Source organism: Etheostoma cragini, chromosome 23 (assembly GCF_013103735.1).
Source record: "Etheostoma cragini isolate CJK2018 chromosome 23, CSU_Ecrag_1.0, whole genome shotgun sequence".
In the NCBI taxonomy this organism is placed as follows: Eukaryota; Metazoa; Chordata; class Actinopteri; order Perciformes; family Percidae; genus Etheostoma; species Etheostoma cragini.
The window spans coordinates 4,191,770-4,213,026 of NC_048429.1; the positions used below are offsets into that span (position 1 = coordinate 4,191,770).

The 21,257-nt window shown below is 39.2% G+C and overlaps 1 protein-coding gene across 1 annotated transcript in view; it reads right to left on the minus strand.

Annotated features, from left to right (window-relative positions):
- Window positions 1-10,930: 10,930 nt before the first annotated feature.
- Window positions 10,931-21,257, minus strand: part of pawr (PRKC, apoptosis, WT1, regulator) — a 62,571-nt gene continuing 52,244 nt past the window's right edge. The window contains exons 5-7 of the mRNA XM_034863588.1: window positions 19,583-19,712; window positions 14,757-14,861; window positions 10,931-11,026 (exon numbers count right to left, since the gene is read on the minus strand). Of these exons, the coding sequence (XP_034719479.1) occupies window positions 10,940-11,026; window positions 14,757-14,861; window positions 19,583-19,712 (322 nt within the window). The 3' untranslated portion in view covers window positions 10,931-10,939. The remainder of the gene's footprint in view (window positions 11,027-14,756; window positions 14,862-19,582; window positions 19,713-21,257) is intronic.

Consider the following 21,257-nt stretch of genomic DNA (forward strand, 5'->3'; position numbering starts at 1 on the left):
AAGTACTGGTTTCAAAATGACTTAAAGTATGAAAAGGAAAAGTAATGTAAGGGGGGAAAATAACATCAACATGCTTTTTCAAATTAGACTATATGGTACTTGGGTGCACAGAGCTGGTGCTTGGGTGGGACATTTCGCTCGAGTCCTCTTGAGTCTCTGCCACAGACATTTTCGTACTAGGCTACATACGTCTGCTATTTCCTTGCTGGAGTGTGACTTGATTTTTGTCATGTGCAGGTGCGATGGATTCAGAAAAAACACACACAAACAAATAGGGAGTCGGAATGGTATGTTCATACTTCCTATCCAACCACAATCACTCTACACGGATGGCGCAATTTATCTGGATCGGTTTTTGTTTTTTGTGTGTTTTTTTGAAAGATGACAATTGAAACTGAAATATGAGTAACAAGGCTATTTTTAAAATGTAAGGAGTAAGAAGTAGAAGTAAACTCTGCTGTAAAATAATTACTCCAATAAAGTATAGATACCCCAAATTTCTACTTAAGTCAGGTAAAGAAGTATTTGTACTTTATTACTTGACACCTGATTTCATAGACAGAGCAGGTAGCTGTGTGTGGAGATGGCTGACTGGTGAATGGAAGGACAAAGGAAGACGAAGACAGTCATGTTTTAGGGGTTGACAGACATTTTTCAGAGTAAGTGAGGGTGACAGATGGATGATCAGTGTACGTGTCTGACTTATCCATCTGTACAATCTATTCATACATTGTTTACATATTGCAGGATAGTAGAGAAAGGTAAAACTCTCAGCACTTTGGCTTCTACACACCCCAAAAGATTAATTTTGATTACATGATGATACTATGTGTGTGTGTGTGTGTGTGTGTGTGTGTGTGTGTGTGTGTGTGAGAGGCAGAGGTGCGTGTTCAGCCCTGAGCTTTCCCTTGGGAAGCACACACGCACCTCTGCCTCTCCCCAGCAGACTTGGTCGAGCTGATGAGGAGCTGGAGGACGTTGGTGTCAGGGGACGCTCAAGTCTGTGTGTGCGTGTACATGTCGAGCAAGAGTTGTTGTTTTCGCACGCATCCCTATGCAGGTCCCCCTCTTCCATCACGTTACGCAACAACACCAACAACTTCTCAGAGGGAGGCCGGCGCTGTCATGGTAACAGCGTAGAGTGACCTTCAGAGGCTGTTGATGCTCCCCAGAGCCGCTTCCTATTCTGCTTGGCATGGACTTTGTGAGTCATCAACAACATTCATATTCACATGCTCCCTCTCTAGAGCTTTGGGCTTATTAAAATGGATGAGCAAATGGGAAAAAAAATGATGGAAATGGCAACAACTGAACAGAACTAACAGCATTTTTAGATTGCACAACCTTGATTACAAAACCCTACAACAAATCTATCATAAATAAGATTATTATAATAGCATGTGTAGGATCAAAGGATGTTGTGTTCCACCATTAATACATCCACAAAGGCTGTTATGCAACAGTAATTCAACATGTTTAATTGGAAGTGTTTCCATGATGACTAAGAAGATGCTCCACTGAAGAAACCACAGGTGGAGTATGAAATAACTCTTTACATCAGGATAATTTGGAACTGGATACAGTTATTATTAGAGAGTTTTCCAGGAGAGCTAGTCAACGCAGATCATCGAGCACGTACACTAAAAAACACACACATCAAAGCCATGATAGGCTACCTCTTGGTATCACACTGATGGGCTCCAGACCTCCCGACTGGGAACACTGCCACCCACTGGAGGAGAACAGGATGTGACGCATGGTGTTGGGGTGGGGGGTGGGACTCTATCCACTTTCTGGAGGATGTCTCGCAGGCTGAGTTTCTCAAGCACAAATGCTTGTTTTTAATCACACAGTTCACATAAATGATGGCAGTGCATTCAAAAGATAAAGCATTGATAATGTTTCCAGCAACCATTAAGAGACTGTGGGTGGCAAATGTAGAGCAGCACTTTGTCATCACATTTATAGTAAGTCTGAGTCATCTATCTGGCAGTCAATACAGTGGCATTTTATGCACAGTGTGATGGCTTTATATAAATCCTGTATTTGTGTGTGTGTGTGTGTGTGTGTGTGTGTGTGTGTGTGCAACAGAGGGGGTCCACAGAAAGCATGATGTGTCTTAGATGGATGTGGTTGGACAACCAGATACACAATTTCTTGAAAAGATTGATTGGGATACACATGTCATATCCCATTGCTATGGCAACCCCAGGGGCCGAGAAAGAAATCTTTGGAACAGATGACTTAATTCCCAAAGGAGAAAAAAAAAACACTAAAGTCTGTCATCCACTACCTCTGCTGTAAAGGAGAGTGTGTGTGTGTGTGTGTGTGTGTGTGTGCATAGCTGTGGTTAATTTACCAAATGTGGTTAGTTTACTTAAACCAAACGCAACATCCATTTGAAGCCCATACTAATCAGATTGTGCGTGTAGATTTTTGTTGTTAGCCTCCACAAGGTGACAGAGGCTCTTTGTACTGATTAACCTGGAGGGGGGAACCCACCCATATCCATCAAATACTAATATTTTTGTAATTTTAAGGTCATTACGTAACATCTATAGCATGCATTGTATTGTTCCTTTAAAGTGATTCTAGGACACAAAAACTCTCCATTGAATTTGAACTTGAATTCGTGACTAAAGGAGATCTTTTATGGACATCAATACAATACAAATATATATTTTTTTATTTTAAAAAGTACCTATTCACATGCATGTGAAATTATAACCTTTTTTGCTGAAAAATGACAAATATTTAGTCTTGATTCTCTGAATCAATGAGGTGATTGCTGTATGCATGCAGTACACAGATTTAAAAGCAACAGAGTGCATGCAACAGTTTATGCACCCAGAACGTGATCTAATCGGTATTAGTATTGCTACTTTACACAAACCACAACAACTGTCAGATATCTGAGACAAAGAAACCCGAAAACACAACCCGCAAGGCAAAAAGCATAAACAGGGTCAAAAACTAGGTGGAGATCAATAAACAAAACACTGGAACGCTAGGGAAAGAGCACAGACAATCTGGCAGAGGTTGAGTGGAAATGACTTGGTCATATACCAGGGAGCTAATGAGAGAATGGGGAGCAGCTGAGGGGGGAGGATGAGCAGGTAATGTAAATTAGGCAAACAGGAAGACTTCAAAACCATGACAATTTTCATGAGAACAAATAAAATATGGGAATGCGTGTTAAAGAAAATACAGAAAGGAATTTTAAATTTAAAAAAACTCTGCAGACTCGTATTTTTATTGTATCAGTTGGTTATGTTTATTTATGTGTGTAAATGTGACCACAAATGATGGGCCTTAGAGAGTTGCTGTGTCAAAACGTCCATGGTGCATTTTCCTAAATAGGTTTGTGTTAAAACTAATTGGGGCCCACAACTCAGTTTTGTCCCTGGGGCCCCCTGTGACTATTAGCTGTGGTCCAACGTTCTGCTCAAGGATAACACATACTGTACCATCCAGCATCAGATATTCAAAACAAAGCATATGTTAACTTAAAATAGAGGGAAACATATTACTAATATTCCAAACCCCCTAGGGGCTTCTGTATGAAAAGAGAGACATTCAAGTGAAGTGAGAGGAGAAATTGTTTGTCTTTTGTTAATTCCAAATGCAGTGTGAACTCAAAGCCCCCTGAATACTCTATTAGCTGGAGGAGCTTTGTGTTTATTCTCCAGCCTGCAGAGCTTCCTCATGAATATTGAAGTCCAAATCAAAGTTTGTTTTTTGCCAATTACATTAAGAATGTTACTGTGGCAGATTTGTGAATGTGATAGAATTGATTTTTCTTTATTCTACTCCACACAACTCCACAACTTTACTTTGTCAAAAAAAAACAAAAAAAAAACATTACTGGACAGAATTCCACTAGACAAAATAAAAAAGTGTTGGGTCCAAAGCTTGAGACAGAAGGTGAAACAGTTACAGGAGCCAGGCCAGGCCAATGGAAACCCTGGCCAACAGGCCAAAGGCCAGAGCAGAATAAGGTAGCACCATCTCAAATAGATCTCTTTTTTTAGGATAATGGGTTGGGAGGGGTAGACAGAAGTCATTTTTGTCAAGAGAGTGATTTGGGTGACAGCTGTGGTGATAAAATGGGCCAGATGGAAAGTGTTCGCATATGCTTTATAGCAGCTTATAATGTAATAGCTGCCAAATGAATTATCACTTGTCAGAATGTGACAAAATACTAAATAGGTTGAAAACAAATTATATCAATTTGAGCTATTAATTACTAACTAATAATATAACAGAATTTTACATTTATTGGCATTATTGTTATCATTGTGGGAATTCCAACGGTTTTGTATTATTCCGTACGTTTTTTGGCTCTCCGTATCTTCTGCATACTTTCAGCAATTTAAACCATTCAACAATTTAAACCATACAACTTTTTCATCAGATGATGGGACTAATAAAAATATTTTTCAGCTATTTATACTTTTTCAAATATTAAGCTTCTAAACAATTTATTTTAACATTATTTTATTTATATCATGTGTCCTTTTGGTGGTCTGGGCATTTTTTCGAGAGTTTGTTCTGTCTCTGAATGGCTGGTGACACAGGTGACAGGTGCAGTTGTTAACTGATTACAGATCAAAGAGATGACATCACAGAGACATCACAAACACGGCCACTGATCATATGTAGCCATGACAACCATTTCCTAGATACTGAACTACTCTGTGTGTCTGTATCTTTCTTTCAGACATGCACACACACACACACACAAAGGCACACACACACACATTTTATATATTACAATGTATGGCTTACTAAACAGATGCTTTGGTGGTGGTGCAGTGGTTATGACACGTGCCTTTTGTGCGGGAGACCCAGGTTTGATTCCCACAGGGATACCTCACCAATGTATTCCTCATGAAGATAATAAACCCCTAGTGATGGCCCAGTGGATTTGGACTGGGTTTTGAGCCCTGCTGAAGTACATCAACCATGACAAAGGCATTTAACCCCATTATGATTTTTATTATTCCGTACGTTTTTGGTTGTCCGTATCTTCTGCAGACTTTCAGCTATTAAACCGTTCAACTTTAAAAATCTAGCTCTAGCTCCTTATGGTGTAGTGGTGTTATTCAACTTAATTAAAACATTCCTTCAATTATTCTTACTTCTTACGCTTCTTCTTACTGATTTAAGCTATTCAACCAGGTTAGCTTTAGCAATTAATTTTCAAACACTTTTAAACAATTCTCACTACTTCAACATCTTTATCCAGTTTAGCTTTTGCATTTTTGCAAATTAAAAAAAAAATCTTTTCCACATCTTTTTTGTTGTTTACATTAGTGGTGTTATTCAACTTAATTAAAACCATTCCTACTTTTTCAACTATTCTTACAACTTTTACTGATTTGAGCTATTCAACCACGTTAGCTTTAACAATTCAGTGTTCAACATTCCCACGCACTTTCTGCAGGAAATGCATTTTCTAGTCATTCATTTTGATTTCTGGTCACTTAAAGTAATGTTTTGCCATATGTTGACAAGCTGTTTCATTATCCAGCTGCCTTTGTTGTCGTGACTTCTTGAAAGTACAAAAAAAAATCCCATTTCCTTTCCTTTACTTCAATATTTCCTCTGATGAGTTAAATTATACCATTTGGTAAATAGCATGCTTTTAGACTGACATTGGTTGAGTCCTCTCAGTTTTTGAACTGTTAGTATCCCATTGACTTTTACAGGGCATTTCAATAAAGGGCAGCTCCACATGTGGTCCAGGTGTTGAGGGAAGTGCATACGAGGCGTCTGAAGTCTTGTTATTGCAGTTCCAGCTCCAATGCAGTTGCTGTTTGTCTTCAGAGAATGGCTCACAGTACGACGTGACTTTAAAAAGCACTTTCATGGTGGGCGAGACTGAGAAATCTCACTTACTTGAAAGACAGAGAGAGATTATGCATTCTGCTGAAAGTACAGTATGACATCAGGTTGGGACAGTAGGTCAAAATGTAATAATCTCCCAGGACACTTCAAGTTAAACAGTGTCACCTCAGATATAGCTTAGTTTTGAGATAATGAGGTATAAGCGGTGCATAGAGAGGCATGTCAATTTCAGGTTGGTGATTGAGAAAATAGGCTGCTGTGATGAGTAAAAATATTTGAAAAACGTTTTCTCTGGAAAGAAAAGAACGGTCCACCAGAAGGAACAGGCTAAGGAAATTGCAGAAATATGTCCAGAATCTTTCTACCCATCTGTTCTCACTCTGTCTGGCATCCTGACCCCTGCCATTCTCCCTGTGTGGATGAGTGCTTCCCTGCACCAGGGACCCTGGGGATTGAAGAGATTGGCCGGAGAACCAAGAGCATGAAACCAACTGATAATGAAATATGGCTGAACATCTACAAGAACAAGATAATACCTGCCTCTCATCTTTGTCCTGACTATCAGCCTCTCAGGATCTAATGCACTTTGGGGAGGAAGATGTGTCTATTCACAGCCGTACATAAAAACAAACCAGATTGGACACGTGATCATCATTACAAGCCGTTGTTCAATCAACAGCAGAAGTAGATTTAGGGAGACATACATGTGCACTGCCAAAGGCTAATGACAAAATAAGCAAATGTGTTAATGCAATTTGGCAAGACAAGGGTGTTGAAATTTGGACATTTTGTTGCCATTTCATGTCAAGTATGTTACATTTGGCAGTAAAATCTTGACTTCATCTTGTTTATCTTTCAACTGTTTCCTGTGTGACTGTGGAGTTTACTTCCCTGGCCTCAAAACAGGTACATAAATATGTCAGGAAACTCTTGTTTTCCTGGACACAATTCAATGTCCACAGGCTATTGACAGTCTGGTATGTCAAATGGATCATTTTTCATTTTGATGCAGCCCCATCTATTGCAGCCAGAGAAGGTTTGAAAAAACAGACGTGTTGTTTTGAACATTCGAGCATGTAAACATGTTCTAGTAGAAACCCTGAACACATTTTATTAACATAAAAATAAGCATGATATGGGACCTTTACATTTATACTTGCATTTAAATGGAGCAAAGTGATTATTTTTGAAATAACTGCTTACAAACTAATTAAAAGTAATGCTTTTTTTAATTTTTCTTTTCTTTTTTTAGGCCTTTATTTGACAGGACAGCTGAAGACATGAAAAGGGAGAGAGAGGAGGATTGCATGCAGTGGCTGCATGTCAATCCTCCTCTCTCTCCCCTTTCATGCCTTAATCAGTCCTATGAAAAAAAAGGCCTAAAACGACAGAAAAAAAAATCTTGAAAAAAATTTAAAATTGAATAAAGAAAAATGTCTGTCACCAAATGAGGTAACGCAACTGTGATTGAGCCTACGGAACACTGATGAAAAACTTTAAAATTAATTTAAAAAAAAGTGGAAGTGAAATCCAAAAACACATCAGCAATCACAGCTTATCAGCAAAAAGAACGAAACGGAGATCCTCGAGATGGAAACTTTAACTAGACTAAAATAACTATCAGGAACGTTTTCTCTATTTTCCTATTAACTACTGTGGCACTACTGGTAAATTGTTATAAATAGGAAAATTATGACAACATGCCGACATAGACTGGCACTTGTCTCAAAAGGTCGTAATCATAGTTTCTTGCAAACCCACAAAAAGATCCACTCTTTGCCAAGACGTTTGCTGACAAACTACGTTCACACGCAGTGAAACCTACTAGAATTCACTGAGGGATCTATTGCCGTCCGAACTCAAATAGAGGTCTGATGTTGCTAGCAAGAGCGAATGAGCAGCCTTTTGGGACAAACTAGGGGCAGATAAGAATTGTCTTTCCCCTTTGTGACTATTCCAAATGACAGACCCCTACAACATTTCATAAAAATGCTAATAGGGATTATAGAGAGAGCCTGCAGCACTTGCCATCAGCTGAAAGAGGCCATTATCTGGAGATTTAGTTGACATTAGTCCTGAAATGCCTCCTTCCTCACTCCGTCACTAGGTAAAGGAATTAAAGTATTTCTATAGTCTAATAGAGTTTCTGTGGGTTGGATGGAGCTTACTTATCCCAGGATGGTGGCCTTTATGCAGTCAGGTTGGTGATTGGCATGTTGAATCATCATGAATGTGTGTGTGTGTGTGTGTGTGTGTGTGTGTGTGTTGAGATGCAGGCGGAGGAACTAAACCCCCCGCCACCGTCACATCGCATTACCGACTCAGTGGCATGGTATCATCACATCAAATTAGTCTTAATGAACACAAGCGAGCCAACTGAGGAGAGAGATAATCAAACTTTTATTAAATGACTTAATCTTCTGTACATGCATAATGTCATGGAAAGGGAGATTGGTCTGTGATGTCTGTCTGCAACGGGATGATTTTCCCCCTTGAAATATGTGACTGTACATGGAAGCAGAGCTATCTATCGACCGTCTGAAACCTATAGATTATTTGCCACAGTGCAGGAGCTCGCTGAGCAGCTCCTCAATGGAATAATATGATCTAAATACAGAAAGTGAATTGCTACTACCAGGCAAGCCTGTTTCGCTTGAGGAAGCAAAAGAAATGCATTTCTAATAGTATGTTCCTTCAGTTCATTTGGTTATCATACAAAAAAATGCACTGTAGCGCACTCTACACATCTTAGATGCCATAAACAGAGAGCTAAACACCTGTGAAATATTGCAAAGACGTAGATTTTAAACAAATTACAGAGAGCTTTTAAAAAAAGAATACACATATACTAGACAAGGGTTTCACCCTAAGGACAAGTATAATACTCAGATGTGTAAAGCATATAATTAATAAAAACTCTTGCTTTTGTTAACGTTATCATTAAAATGGGAAATATTTAAATATTACCGCTGCCGCCTGAAAGTTGAATATTCAAATCATCAGTTGTTGATCACTCAGTAGACTGAGATTATTCACTCAGTAAACTGAGATTATTCAAGACCAGCACTTTTTTTGGGTCAGTGAGAGTGAGCGCCCCCTTGCTTTCACGCTGCTTTTTGGGGTAAAATGATTCCACTATGTCAAGTCTTCCCGTTTGTGCGGTGAAGATGTCGTGGGTACGGGCAGCTGTGGAACGGTCCCAGGCTGAGTGTTAGACGGAGACTGCTGCCCGGAGGAAGAGAGGCCTTGCCCGGTCAGGCTCTGAGATAACAGTATCTTCTCCCTTCTGCTTAGATGTGGTGAATTTATAGCTCACAGCAACAAACTGGCTTTTGTTTGATTTCTGGTGTTTGCAAAAAATGCAGTTAGCTTGGTGTATGTCTTATGAAGTAAGAAGTGTAGCTGAAGCGATATGCGCCGCCGTTGTCAACATTGGAGTTAAAAGTGCATTGCCCTCTTTAATGGTAGATGCTAGATCGGATCCTATAGACGTGTCGTTGTAGATAGGTTTAGACATGGGGATTGGTTAGGGTGAGAATGCCAGGGTAAGCCAATCAGAGGCAGAATAAGGCGGGCCTAGAGGTACGTCCTGTGACGTCGAAACGTCTTGCGGATCCCTTCTAGCATCAACCCTTCTTCTTGGTTCAGACTTTATCCTCTGTGTTTTTATTTCATTACCATTAGCTACAGTAGTTATGGCGCGTTCCAGTTGAACTGACAATTTGGAATTTCCGAGTTCCCTGTTGGTAATGACAACTGGAATACCCCCTGAAGTTGGATTTCCCACTCACAAAGTCAAGAAAAACGTACCAACCCCGACTTCACAATCCAACATAGTTGCTCCACACATTAACAGTAGAGAAAGCTGTATGAATATACTGCTTTTAGCGCTTCTATCTTGTTTTTGTATTGGTAAATCAGCAGTACCACAGTACTGTCTGTCTATGCACATGTTGGTACAATTTACTGCCAAATGCAATGTTATCAATTGGTAAAGCAAACAATGGCTAGAGTCCCCCAACCATTGTTTTTCAAACTTGAAACTGGAACGCGGACAATTCTGGTTTGACGTCATTCCCAGTTCTGACCTCCGAGATTAATGGAACGCAGGATTACTTGGCTTGTTTACTTTATTACTTGAACATCTTTGTCACCCTAAACGTCCAGCCGAACCTCATTCAAATATCTGTCATTTTAATAGTGTTTATTGATACTGAATACCTAAAAAAAGGAGGAAGGAATGGTCAAATAATTATATTGAACAGCCAATTCTGATTCATCTAACAAAATGATGAGTTACGTAAAGCCCTATTCAAAATACAATTTTCTCCATTGACATTTAGATGTAAAAAGACATTATTGGCACTACTGTTCAATAAAAAAGCACCAGGCTTTAACTGTACCATTTTTTCAAAGAACTGACATAAACAACCTCGCATGTGTTGCAAGGCACTATGCCCACTTTGGCTGATGATAATGTTGCCGTAATTATGTGGAATTTGGTCCAAGAGTTCCTCGACAGAAGCTCCATCGTTCCATAGTTCACTAATGAAACTGCACTCTGACACAATTTGAACATTGTAACTGGAGTTTTTTTTTTTATTTATCTAGGTGACTGCTGCAGGCTGCAAAAAGTTTCTTTTTTAACCTCAATAGAAGTTTTAAAAGATTCTGTCTGCACTATTTTGTTAATTGTGTACATTCATTTTACTTTTGCTGTTTAAGACCTTATCAAAAATCCCTCAAAATGAACAATCTAAATGTCCTATATACAACATATTTACATTAAATATGTATATGATAAGGGACAGTACCCCATGAGACTGTCAGGACTGTTGAATGTTGAGCCCCTACTAGTTTGCTCAGCTTTCACAACAATGGAATAAATCCTCCTCTGGGGGATGTTTTTAAGGCTTTGAGGCTCTGAAGTCGACTACTTTACAGTTTCCCCTCTAACACACAAAGAGACAGAATCAAACAGATTAAATGCCATGCTCCTAGACTTGAACCAGGGCAGGAGGTCACGAGAAAGGAGAGAACAGAAATGCTCCATTCATCGCGAAGGAGGCTGGGTTGGTTGTGTCGGGTTCTACCTCGTCAGCTGGCCCACCACTTTCAGCAGAGTCTTGTTCTCCTGTTTGAGTTGCTCATTCTCATCTTCGATGTCATCCAGGTCCTGGAAAAAAAAAATCAAAACAGACAGCTTTGGGGTTAGCACTTTCTGGACAGATTTAGGCACATAACTATTCACAACCGCCGCTATACCTTTGAGGGCCCAGTCAGGTTGGAGTGTTAGTCGGAGAGTTAAAGCGAGCATTACATGCTGCCAGGTTTAGCCAGGCTGCCTTGATAGCAACAAATTATACATTAACAACTCCAATTAGTTGCAAATGAGAAAAGCTCTCAGTTGCCACAGCGCTCATTTTCGGTTTCTTCCATCACGGGTCATGATCTTCTGAGAATGAGCTCAACTGCACTTAGAGGGAATTCAGACGAAGGAGGTTACATGTTTCTGCACGCCATGTTGTCTCTACTGCAGAGGAAGAGTGTTATAAAGACTAGCTTTTAGAGGAAACGCTCTTGTTTAAAGCAGCTATACAATGGCAAGCACTTTGAGCCTTTATTCCATATCCTTGATATCAAAAGTCAGGTTCTTCCACTAGTTAACTAGTAAAAGAGAAAGACTTACTAGTTTGCTAGTTGGACTGTTCCTGGATGTTAGTAGTTAATTAGTGAGGTTGAAAATGTCAAAAAAAAAAGACAAGTAAAAGATTATGTGCAACTGTCCAACTAGTACTGACAAAAAGCCAACTAGTGGAGGAACCTGATGTCTTATATCAAGGATAAGGAACAAATGCTCAAAGGTCTTGCCATACTACTAATAATATATATTTTTAAACAACAATGTGACATTGTGCTCGCTTGCTGCGCATCGGAGTGTGGATGTGTGTGAGTGTATATCTGATGAGTAGGTGGCACCTTGTACAGCAGCCTCGGCCACAGTGTGTGAATGTGTGTGAATGGTGAATGTTTCCTGTGTGATGTAAAAGCGCTTTGAGTAGTCGTATAAGCGTATAAAAATGGAAGGATGGCTATACCACAATACTTAATTCAGAATGGTGTTTTGTATGGCTGAACGATTAATTGTTTTCAAAAACCAAAATCGCGATTTAAATTAATGCAGTTAGCTAATCGTGAAGATGGCATTCAATCAAATGTGAATATTTAGTTGAATGTTTGGTGTAACATTTGGTTTTTAACTTTCTTTTTTTCCCTTTTTTTTATTATTATATTTACAGATTTTTAACAAGACAATTGCTGGACTAAAACTGAGGCATATCAGAAACTTCAGTTTACAGGAAAGTACTGATATTTCTTTTTTATCAATATAACTTTAGGTTCTGTGATTAATGTTCTTTGTTTAGCTGTTTAATGTTTACTTTGAAGTGTTTTTCATTTACTAAAGGAAAAACACTCATGGCTGGCAATTCATATCTATGTTCTCATCCTATAAGAACATGGAGCAGTGTTAATGTTGTCTCATGTTATAATGCTCAATGACATATTATATCTGTTACACAGTGAATATTGAACATTAGATATACCTTTATTTTATAATCTCAAATCGAATCGTAATTGCAATATCTGGCAGAAAAATTGTAACTACATTTTTTACCCAAATCGTTAAGCACCAAACAGCAGACAGACAAAGTTAGCATCTAGCTGGTGATCTTATAAGCCTGATATTTCCCCCGGGAGTTGTTAGAGACCAAAACCAGGTCTATAATAGAGTGAATGTTGGACTTATATTCATCAGGTGGCCAGAAACAACACCTTTAATGAATGATAAGGTTGCTCTGTATCTACTAGAGGTGTAAATAAGCAACTGTTTGCTGACAAGTTTGTCATATCCACTTGTATGTCAATGTTGTGTTTCAATGGCCCCAAGTAGCCAAAAAACAGCAACCCAAAACAGTTATTACAGGTTTAACCTTTGAAAAGGCAAAGTCAACAACTTGCTTCATCATTAGACCAAGGATCTCATTAACTTTATTCACAATTATATATACAGAGATCTGAGCTCCAAGACACAATTTCTCTCTTCAAAGTGTATTAAGGGGGACATATAAGTCCTGCAGTTAAGATTGATCTTTTCTCTCTCTCTCAAACAAACTTCTATAGTGACTGAGGGTTCAATCCTTCTCTGCACAGAGAGGCATACTGGATCAGCGGTTATCTCCTTCATTCCCATCAGGCCTTGCGGGAGCCTCTCTCGGGGGCATTCTGATGGCTATCACCACGTAGACCATCCTTACATAAAGGCCTTCTCATATGACCAGCTTCCTGTCCATGTGATGATATCAGTGTGATGCCTCCTGCAATATTGCACTCTTAGTGTTTGCTGATGGGTTGTGTAGTGTGTGTTTCATGATTACAAAATGAATGAAGTCTTAAGATAATAACCAAGCAACATTCATTCGACTAGTTGCTGAAAATGTGCACAAGTCTTTGAGATTTATCCCCCTCTTCTTTGCATTTTACCACCAAAATCACAGGCAGGGGCTGCATGTTGAGGAGGGATTGTTGACAGTCTGATGAGGGTTTAGAGGGTTTGGGGAGGCTTTATTCTGGCTATAGTTTTTACTCTGGATATAAAAAAAATCCCATCAGCTTACATAAATATCCCCCGACCTTTCAACCCTGACCGCAGTGTGAGGAGGTAACATGACCCCGACCTGTGAGGCCAAACCAAACTTTAAAACACACATGACTCCTGCTATTGGCTGCACTTCAGTGTGAAACACTCCCAGTGTGACGGCTCCAAGATCTCTCAAAAGCACAATAATCAGAAAGTAAGGCAGAATTTTTGCATTTAGTAACCGTAATAATGACCACCGTTCAATTCCCGTTGACATTAGTTTGACGGACTTGTTGGATAATTGAGAATTATTTGGATTTTTTAATTTTAGCCAACAGCAGTACTCACAGCAACAAGTCCTTAAGCCCAAAACCTGCAAAGGTGCGAGTACAAGATTATTCACAGTTAGCTGGATTATGACCACGATTTATTGGTGTGAACCCGATTCATGAACTCAATTTCAAATACAAATTACAGCTGGCAGGCAGCTGTAAAACAAAGCCATTCTTCTGATCTTTTTCTGAACATCAGAGATAGATTGACCGTACCACACTGATTGGCTGAAGATGGCGAGGGTTTAATTTGGTGATCATTAAGTTTGGCCTGTGGCTCTACTTTACTGATTGTGAAATGACACAGCATGAGGTTAAATTCAATTTTGAACATTTTAATTGGAGGGTTGTTAAATACTTTGAATGTTGGGCTGTACCTTGTACCATCCATGAAAGTACTGCCTGAGAGTAATTTAAAAGACGGAAGAAAGAAACAAAGGTGTTTGACAGTTGAAGACTTTGGTAATGTCATGTTTTTTTCTTACTAATTGATCTCAGATGAGGACCACAACAGTGTTTGTCAAGTATGACTGAAAATACTGAAACTCAAAATTTAAAATGACAAAAAGTCAAAAAAAGTTATTCTCAATTAACTTGAGACATACAATCATGTCTGGAATTCTTATTCACCAGGCAGCAAAATTGTTTTTGGTGAATAAATCTATAAGAGAATAATTTCACCTGTGACACTGTCAAGTAACTTTGAGGCTTAAATGTCATCAAACCACTGAGGAGTTTTCAAAAATGCAAATTGCACATACAATGCCTCCGAGTAAAATATTTGTATCTATCTATCGTACAAAAACACAGCTATTAAACACAACTCTACTAAAATGCCAGATGATGATTTACAACCCACACAAGCCACCCACACATGAAAACACAAAAGAATGCTAAAAAAAATTAGAGTAGAAAATTAGATAGGCTGTACTCACTCTGTTCAGCAAGTCAATTTCCTCCCTCAGCTTCCCGATGAGGTCGTCTTTGTCCTGGTGGGCCTTCAGCAACATATCATTCTCCTGACGCTCTCTGGCCAGCTCCTGAAAACACACACAAATTAGCAACATGATTACATGAATTATAAAAGTGACATTAAATTACAGTTTAAACAGGCCTGACTCAGTTTATAAACTGGTTTCCAACTGGTTCCTGTTGCATTGCTTTTAAGCATTGCTGCCAGAAAGGAGGAGCCGCAAAGTTAAAAAAGTTTTTAGGGATTGGGGTTGGGATTGGACGGCCTTTAGTAAAGGTCAAGGAGTTCAAGTATAATGGGTCTCTGCAGTAATCTGAGCATTGTACTTATTTATTTAACCTTTATTTATTCATGTTCACTTAGAGGCAGCCTCTCTTTTGCAGGCATAAAGCTTTCTCGATTTTCCTATTGATCTATGTTCCAACCCTCACCCAGTGGTCATGGCCTCATTGAGAGGATAAGATCGCAAATGAAACCCGTTTTCTTGGCAAAGGCTTGACTACACATGAAAAGTGACAGAAATAGTCATATTTAAAAAATGCCATCAGATTCACTGGGAAGAACAGACTATCCTGGAGGGATTATACAGTGGTTCCCATCTGGCCTGGGAAAGCCTTGGGATTCCCCTGGAGGAGCTAGAGGAAGTAGCTACAAAACATTTTACAGTTTGGTTGTTTTCTCTCAGATTAATGTTTACACGTGTCCTAGTTAACTGTGTTTTATTGTGATGTTTGGTTTAGCTGCAGCAATTCCCTTAGACCAAGACCATTTTCTTCTATGGGTGACAATAAAAGTGACCATAACCTCACTACTGTCCGGCATTAGAAAGCCTTGGTTGTGCCAAACCAAAACTGCAAACAGCTGTATTAAACAATTGAGAATATTCAGGCCTGTGTGTTAATATGTTGCCATGTTATGCTTGCATGGGACTAATTCATTAAAAGCACATTTTTCTTCCAAAAGCTTCTGGTTTGAAAGGGCGTTGAGACTTAGTCTATAAAAAGCATTGCCTTGCGGCCGCATTGCAGTTTATATCTCATATATAAGTTTTTATTTCTGAATTCAACATATTCTTTAAAAACTAGCAAAACATATTATAACAGATTGTCGGTAAACAATGTATTGATAGTTCCTTTTTTATAGTTTTGTGTATTTTTTTTAAAATTGTACTTCGTAAAAAGCCAGTGTGTTACCAACTATAGGTAAATAAATGGGTATTGTTCCTTATTGAGAGAGAGTTTATGTAGACTATAAACACAGAGGTGTTAACATGCACAAATTTGGAAACTGCTGTGCTTATGATGGAGATGACCAGGATTTCCACTTTCCAGATAAGCCTGAAATTGTTTCCATAGAAACTGATCAGGCAGGAACAGTAGAATGTACAAAGCATTCATGTAGCAGACATCAATCTACTCACCAATGAAACTCTTTTCATCATGTTTTTTAAACATATTATAGATAACTGCAGTCTTTGAACAGACATATTTCACACAAACAGAGCAATGCAGGCCAAATCTTTATCAGGGGTTTCGTTCTGAATGTGTGGGCTTATCTGGTTCTGTGACTCTCCTCCCAACCTGGGTTGAGGTTAGATACCTGTCCTACTTGGATTTTGAGGACAGGGATTTCTGTAAGAGTAATATATTCATGAAGATCAAAGATACTGTACATATCTGCTTGCCTTCCCTCCCTGATCCCCCTCATCTCTGCTATCATCCACTCCTCTCTCACTACTGTCCCTACATCTTTCAAAACTGCTGTCATCACCTCAATTTTGAAAAAAACTGGTGCCAACCCATCCAACTTCAACAACTACCATCCTATATCCAATCTAGCCATCATCTCCAAATCTGGCCCTCTGTCCCCAGAGTCAGAACTAAACAGGGGGAAGCAGCGTTCAGTTTCTATGCTCTTCATATCTGGAACAAACTCCCAGAAACCGCTGCTACTCTGTTTTAAATCAAGGCTGAAAACCTTTCTTTTTGATGTTACCTTTCTTTAAATGGCTGTTCATTTCTTTAATATTTAATTTCTTATACTGAACTTTTTTTTTTACTCTTGTGTTTTATCTGTTTTTAACTGTTTTTTTAAATGTTTCGTGTAAAGCACTTTGAATTGCCCTGTTGCTGAAATGTGCTATACAAATAAAGCGGCCTTGCCATAAACTTAAAATGGTCCAGAATTCAGGTGCCCACATCAGAACTCGAATCCCCTCCATCCAACACATCACTCCTGTCCTCCAACAACTTCATTGGCTCTCGGCCCAGTTCCGTATCCAATTCAAAGTACTCCTGTTTGCATTTAGGGCCATCCACAACCTCGCCCCCCGCCATATTTGTCTGATCTCCTCCAGCGTCCCAATCACTCCCGCTCTCAGACCCTCTTCCTCTATACACCTCTCTGTACCCTCCACCCATCTCACCACCATGGGGAGCAGAGCATTCAGCCGCTCTGCTCCCCATTTCAAATCACAACTTAAAACAAATCTATTTAAAACTGCCTAGTCCACTTGAATGTCTAGTGCTCTGCCTTTTTCTGTTGTCATTGTTGTATAGCATTTTTTTGCTGTTAAATGTCTTATGTACGTATACCTTGTACGGTGTCCTTGAGTGCAGAGAAAGGCACCTTTAAATAAAATGTATTATTATTGTGATTATTATTATTATCTGTACTTGCGAGATTTTAGGATCTAAAGTTACCGGCTGGAGTCATAGAGATTAACCTGGCAGCAATCTCATATGAACAGACCTTTGGCACACCTCTGGCGGTAGAAATATTGTGCACAAAAAACAATAATGTTTGAAATGTTTCAAAAATGTTCTAGTCATTTAACTGAGAGAAATACCTGGCACGGAAGTCACTGAGGTCAAAGCAGTACTTACTTTAAAAACCTTTTGTTCCAAAAGCCACCCAAGTGACATTTGATTCCGAGTAGAGTTTCTACAGTGGCAGCACTGACGGGTTTAGGGTCTAATAGGAACGGAGTAGGAGGAAAAGACATATCTGCACTTCAAAAGGTCATTGCTTCAACAACATCGAGGAGGATTTCTGCCACTGCTGAGCTGCGGTTACCAGCCAGAAAATCTGAATTGGGGCGACCGCTCAAAGAACTCAAAGTGGGAATTTGTCTGAAAAAAGTGCAGCTGATAGAGGAATCAGGCGGCCAGAAGAGTTGTGGATGCACCCTTTCAAAACATAAAGAACATTGAAAAGTTTATAGAATTTGGTAGTGATAGCATATGTCAGTCATAAAAAATTATGCTTTTTCTGTAGATATACTCGGGGTGGACATAGAAGATCAAAAAATTCACTGAATCTCAGCTTCTTCAGATATGCTCTCATTCGCTGATACTTTTTAGGTCCTATTTGTAAATGTCCCAGTGAGTAACTGACACCTTGATGGTCAAACAGTGGGCGCACTAGAATGTATTTGGCGGTTTTATATTCCTGGCATTGTAAAAAAGGCTTTGAGACAGCTTTGAGATATTTTTTAAATCCAGGCTACAACCCTATTTCGAGTTTGACCTCTATGTTTCTATGTCTTTCCCCACCCAGCCAACAAAAAACAACTTTCTCATTTGCTACAGTATCTGATCTATGGACAGGAACTTGATCTTAAAAAAAAAAAAAGGTGTGTGTGTATAAAGGGAGAACAAAATCTAAAGGTGAACATTATTTGGTTCTTGTTCCATCGTGGTTACATGTCTGTTTGAGCAGGACGAGTACCCGGTGATATAAATCGCTGAAACTCCATTGGCCAGAGCGACACAATTGGCAAGATGTTCCATTAATTATCAAGAACACTCTCAGGATAACCGGCGCTGACCTTCTCACAGCAGGGACGTGATAAAACCTGCCAAAATGTGTATTGTGTCTCATCTGGACCATGATGATCTGTCCGGTCTCACAGCAGATGCTCACATTTTCATCGTGTCTTAAGGCTGATAGGAATGTTTATGTAAGTAAACTCATAGAAGACAACAAACCCATGTGAGGTATATAGTGATACTGCACTATTAAAAGAATAGTTTGACATTGTGGGGACATTTTGCTGTCTTGGCAAGAGTTAGATGAGAAGATCGATACTATCCTCATGTCTGTGCATTTACTATGGAGCTATTGCCAGCAGGCAATTAGCTTAATTTAGCATAAAGACTGGAAGCAAGGGAAAATAGTTAGCTTAGTTCAACATTTAAAAAAAAGTATGCCTTCAAGCACCTCTGAAGCTCAAAATGTACTGATTAAATGCTGAGTGGCAAGAGAAAGTTTGCATTTGTTTCTGTGTTAAAAACTGAGTTTAGGGTGCCTGGGTAGCTCGCCTGGTAGAGCATGTGACCATATACAGAGGCTTAGTCCTTGACGCAGCGGCCCGGGTTTGGATGTCATTCCCCCTCTCTCCCCTTTCATGTCTAAAGCTGTCGTGTCAAAAAAAACTAAAAATAATCTTTAAAAAAATATGTATTTTTAAAATAAGTGACCTTAAGTGGTACTAGTCAGCATTAGTTTTGGAGTGAGCTGTTTCTCACTGCCTCCAGTCTTGATGCTAAACTAAGCTTTTCTCTTCCTGGCCCTACAGTAGTTCCATACTGTAGTTAACACACCAACCTGAAAATGAGTATGGATCTTCTAATCCAACTCAAGGGCAAGAAAGTAAATACTCTAAGTATATTTCCCAACATGTCCCACTATTCCTTAAAACACCCAATTTAACTGGCTTGTATTTCTATTGGTTGGAGTATTACTTATTAATAGTAGTGATATGAACGACAGGGTCAGAAGAATTACCTTCTCCAGTTCTTCCATTCTTTTCTCCAAGCTCCCTGGTGGTGCTGCAGCTCCTCCATCTCTGCCGTGACGGTTGTGTCGTTGTCTGCTGTTACAACTAAGCTCTTCCTCGGATCCAGGCCCTGCAGAGCTGTTGCAAAATCACACACAAAACATAAATGTAAATGTACTGTATTTATCATAACTAAAATACCAAACACAACTCAAATACTTAAATTCTTTTTCTTCACATGAAGAAGAAAATTGAAGAATAGTCATTTTTGTGGCAATTACCACTATTCAAAGTGTCCAATACTGTATTCACACTGAGGCTGTTTGAAGGTATGAATCATACCCACATTATTAAACTTCAATGGGGTGACGCATGCATCATCAAAAGAACAGGTGGGAATATTTTCTGCGTGTTTGCCCTTTCAATTAGGCATGCATTATTAACAGCCTTCTGCCTTTTATTCCATTAATGGAGAAAAGGCTGTCAATGGTTTGCAACTCTGATGAAAAAAATTCTGATTGTAAAACTATTTACATATTACAACTTCACATAGGCTCAAGAATTGCTGTGGCAACTTGTGCGTCACTGTTCTTAAGCTTGTGAGAAAAAAAAAGTTTTTGTTCGCAGCTTGAGCAGAACATTAACCTTATCTCATCTTCTACTTCTCGCTACTTAGAGACGGATTCTGGGGCAGCTGGGTAAGAAAATGTATGTGCAGTTTATTTTCTTACTGACCTTATTTCAATAATTGTTGACGTGGAAACTTGGTCTGAGTTGCTGCTCTGCACCCCCCACCCCACTAAAACTCTCCCCGGTAGGAACAGATTGTGCCAGGTTTATAAAATCTCCCGGGGAATCAAATTATTTTGTGTTCGTCTGCAGGCTTCACTGAATTGTCTGAAGTGGGCTGTCTGCATATTTCTACAGCTGAAACCGACAGGAAAGCTGCTGGCAAGACAAAGGACAAATATAACTCCTTTGTACCATCTGCACTCCTTTCAGAATCTGCCAAATATGATGTTCCTATTATTAGACTACTTTACAAAGTGCATTTAACACTATGATGGGGGGGGGCAGTAGTGGGCAATAAGGTTAAAACTGTCACAATATACATATTTTTTCTTCTTTTTATTGGCATGCTTAGCTTTTACCGGCTATTCAATTGTAAAACCATTAATAGGTTAAATAACCACACGGGATATCTTTTTCTGGGAAGCGAATGCACATTACATTGACATAAACAACCAGTAAATTCTTATCCCGGAAATCCAGAGTTCTTGTGAGAGCACAATTTGAATTTGCTCAGCGAGTTACTTTAAAGAAAAAAACCACAAAACAATTTATGTCCTGCGAAGGTTTTACTGAACAATTGGTTGTTAAGCTTAGGGACAAACCGAATATTTCACTCACCACTGAGTTGACCTTTTGGTGACCTTTTACTATACCTTGACTTTTACAGAACCAACAGCTTATTTTTGCTCATTCTGACAGAGAGCCAAACACTGCAGCGGCCATTGCTTTTGATCAAGAGGGAGACCTTGAAACACTCTCCTTGGGGCTTGCCTGTGCCAAGATAAAGTGTGTTTCATTTGTCTCTTTCATTGTAGGCTCTTCAAGGTTAATCATCCTTCATTTGTATAGGCACACATGCAAACCGCTTATGCATTTACAGTCACGTATATA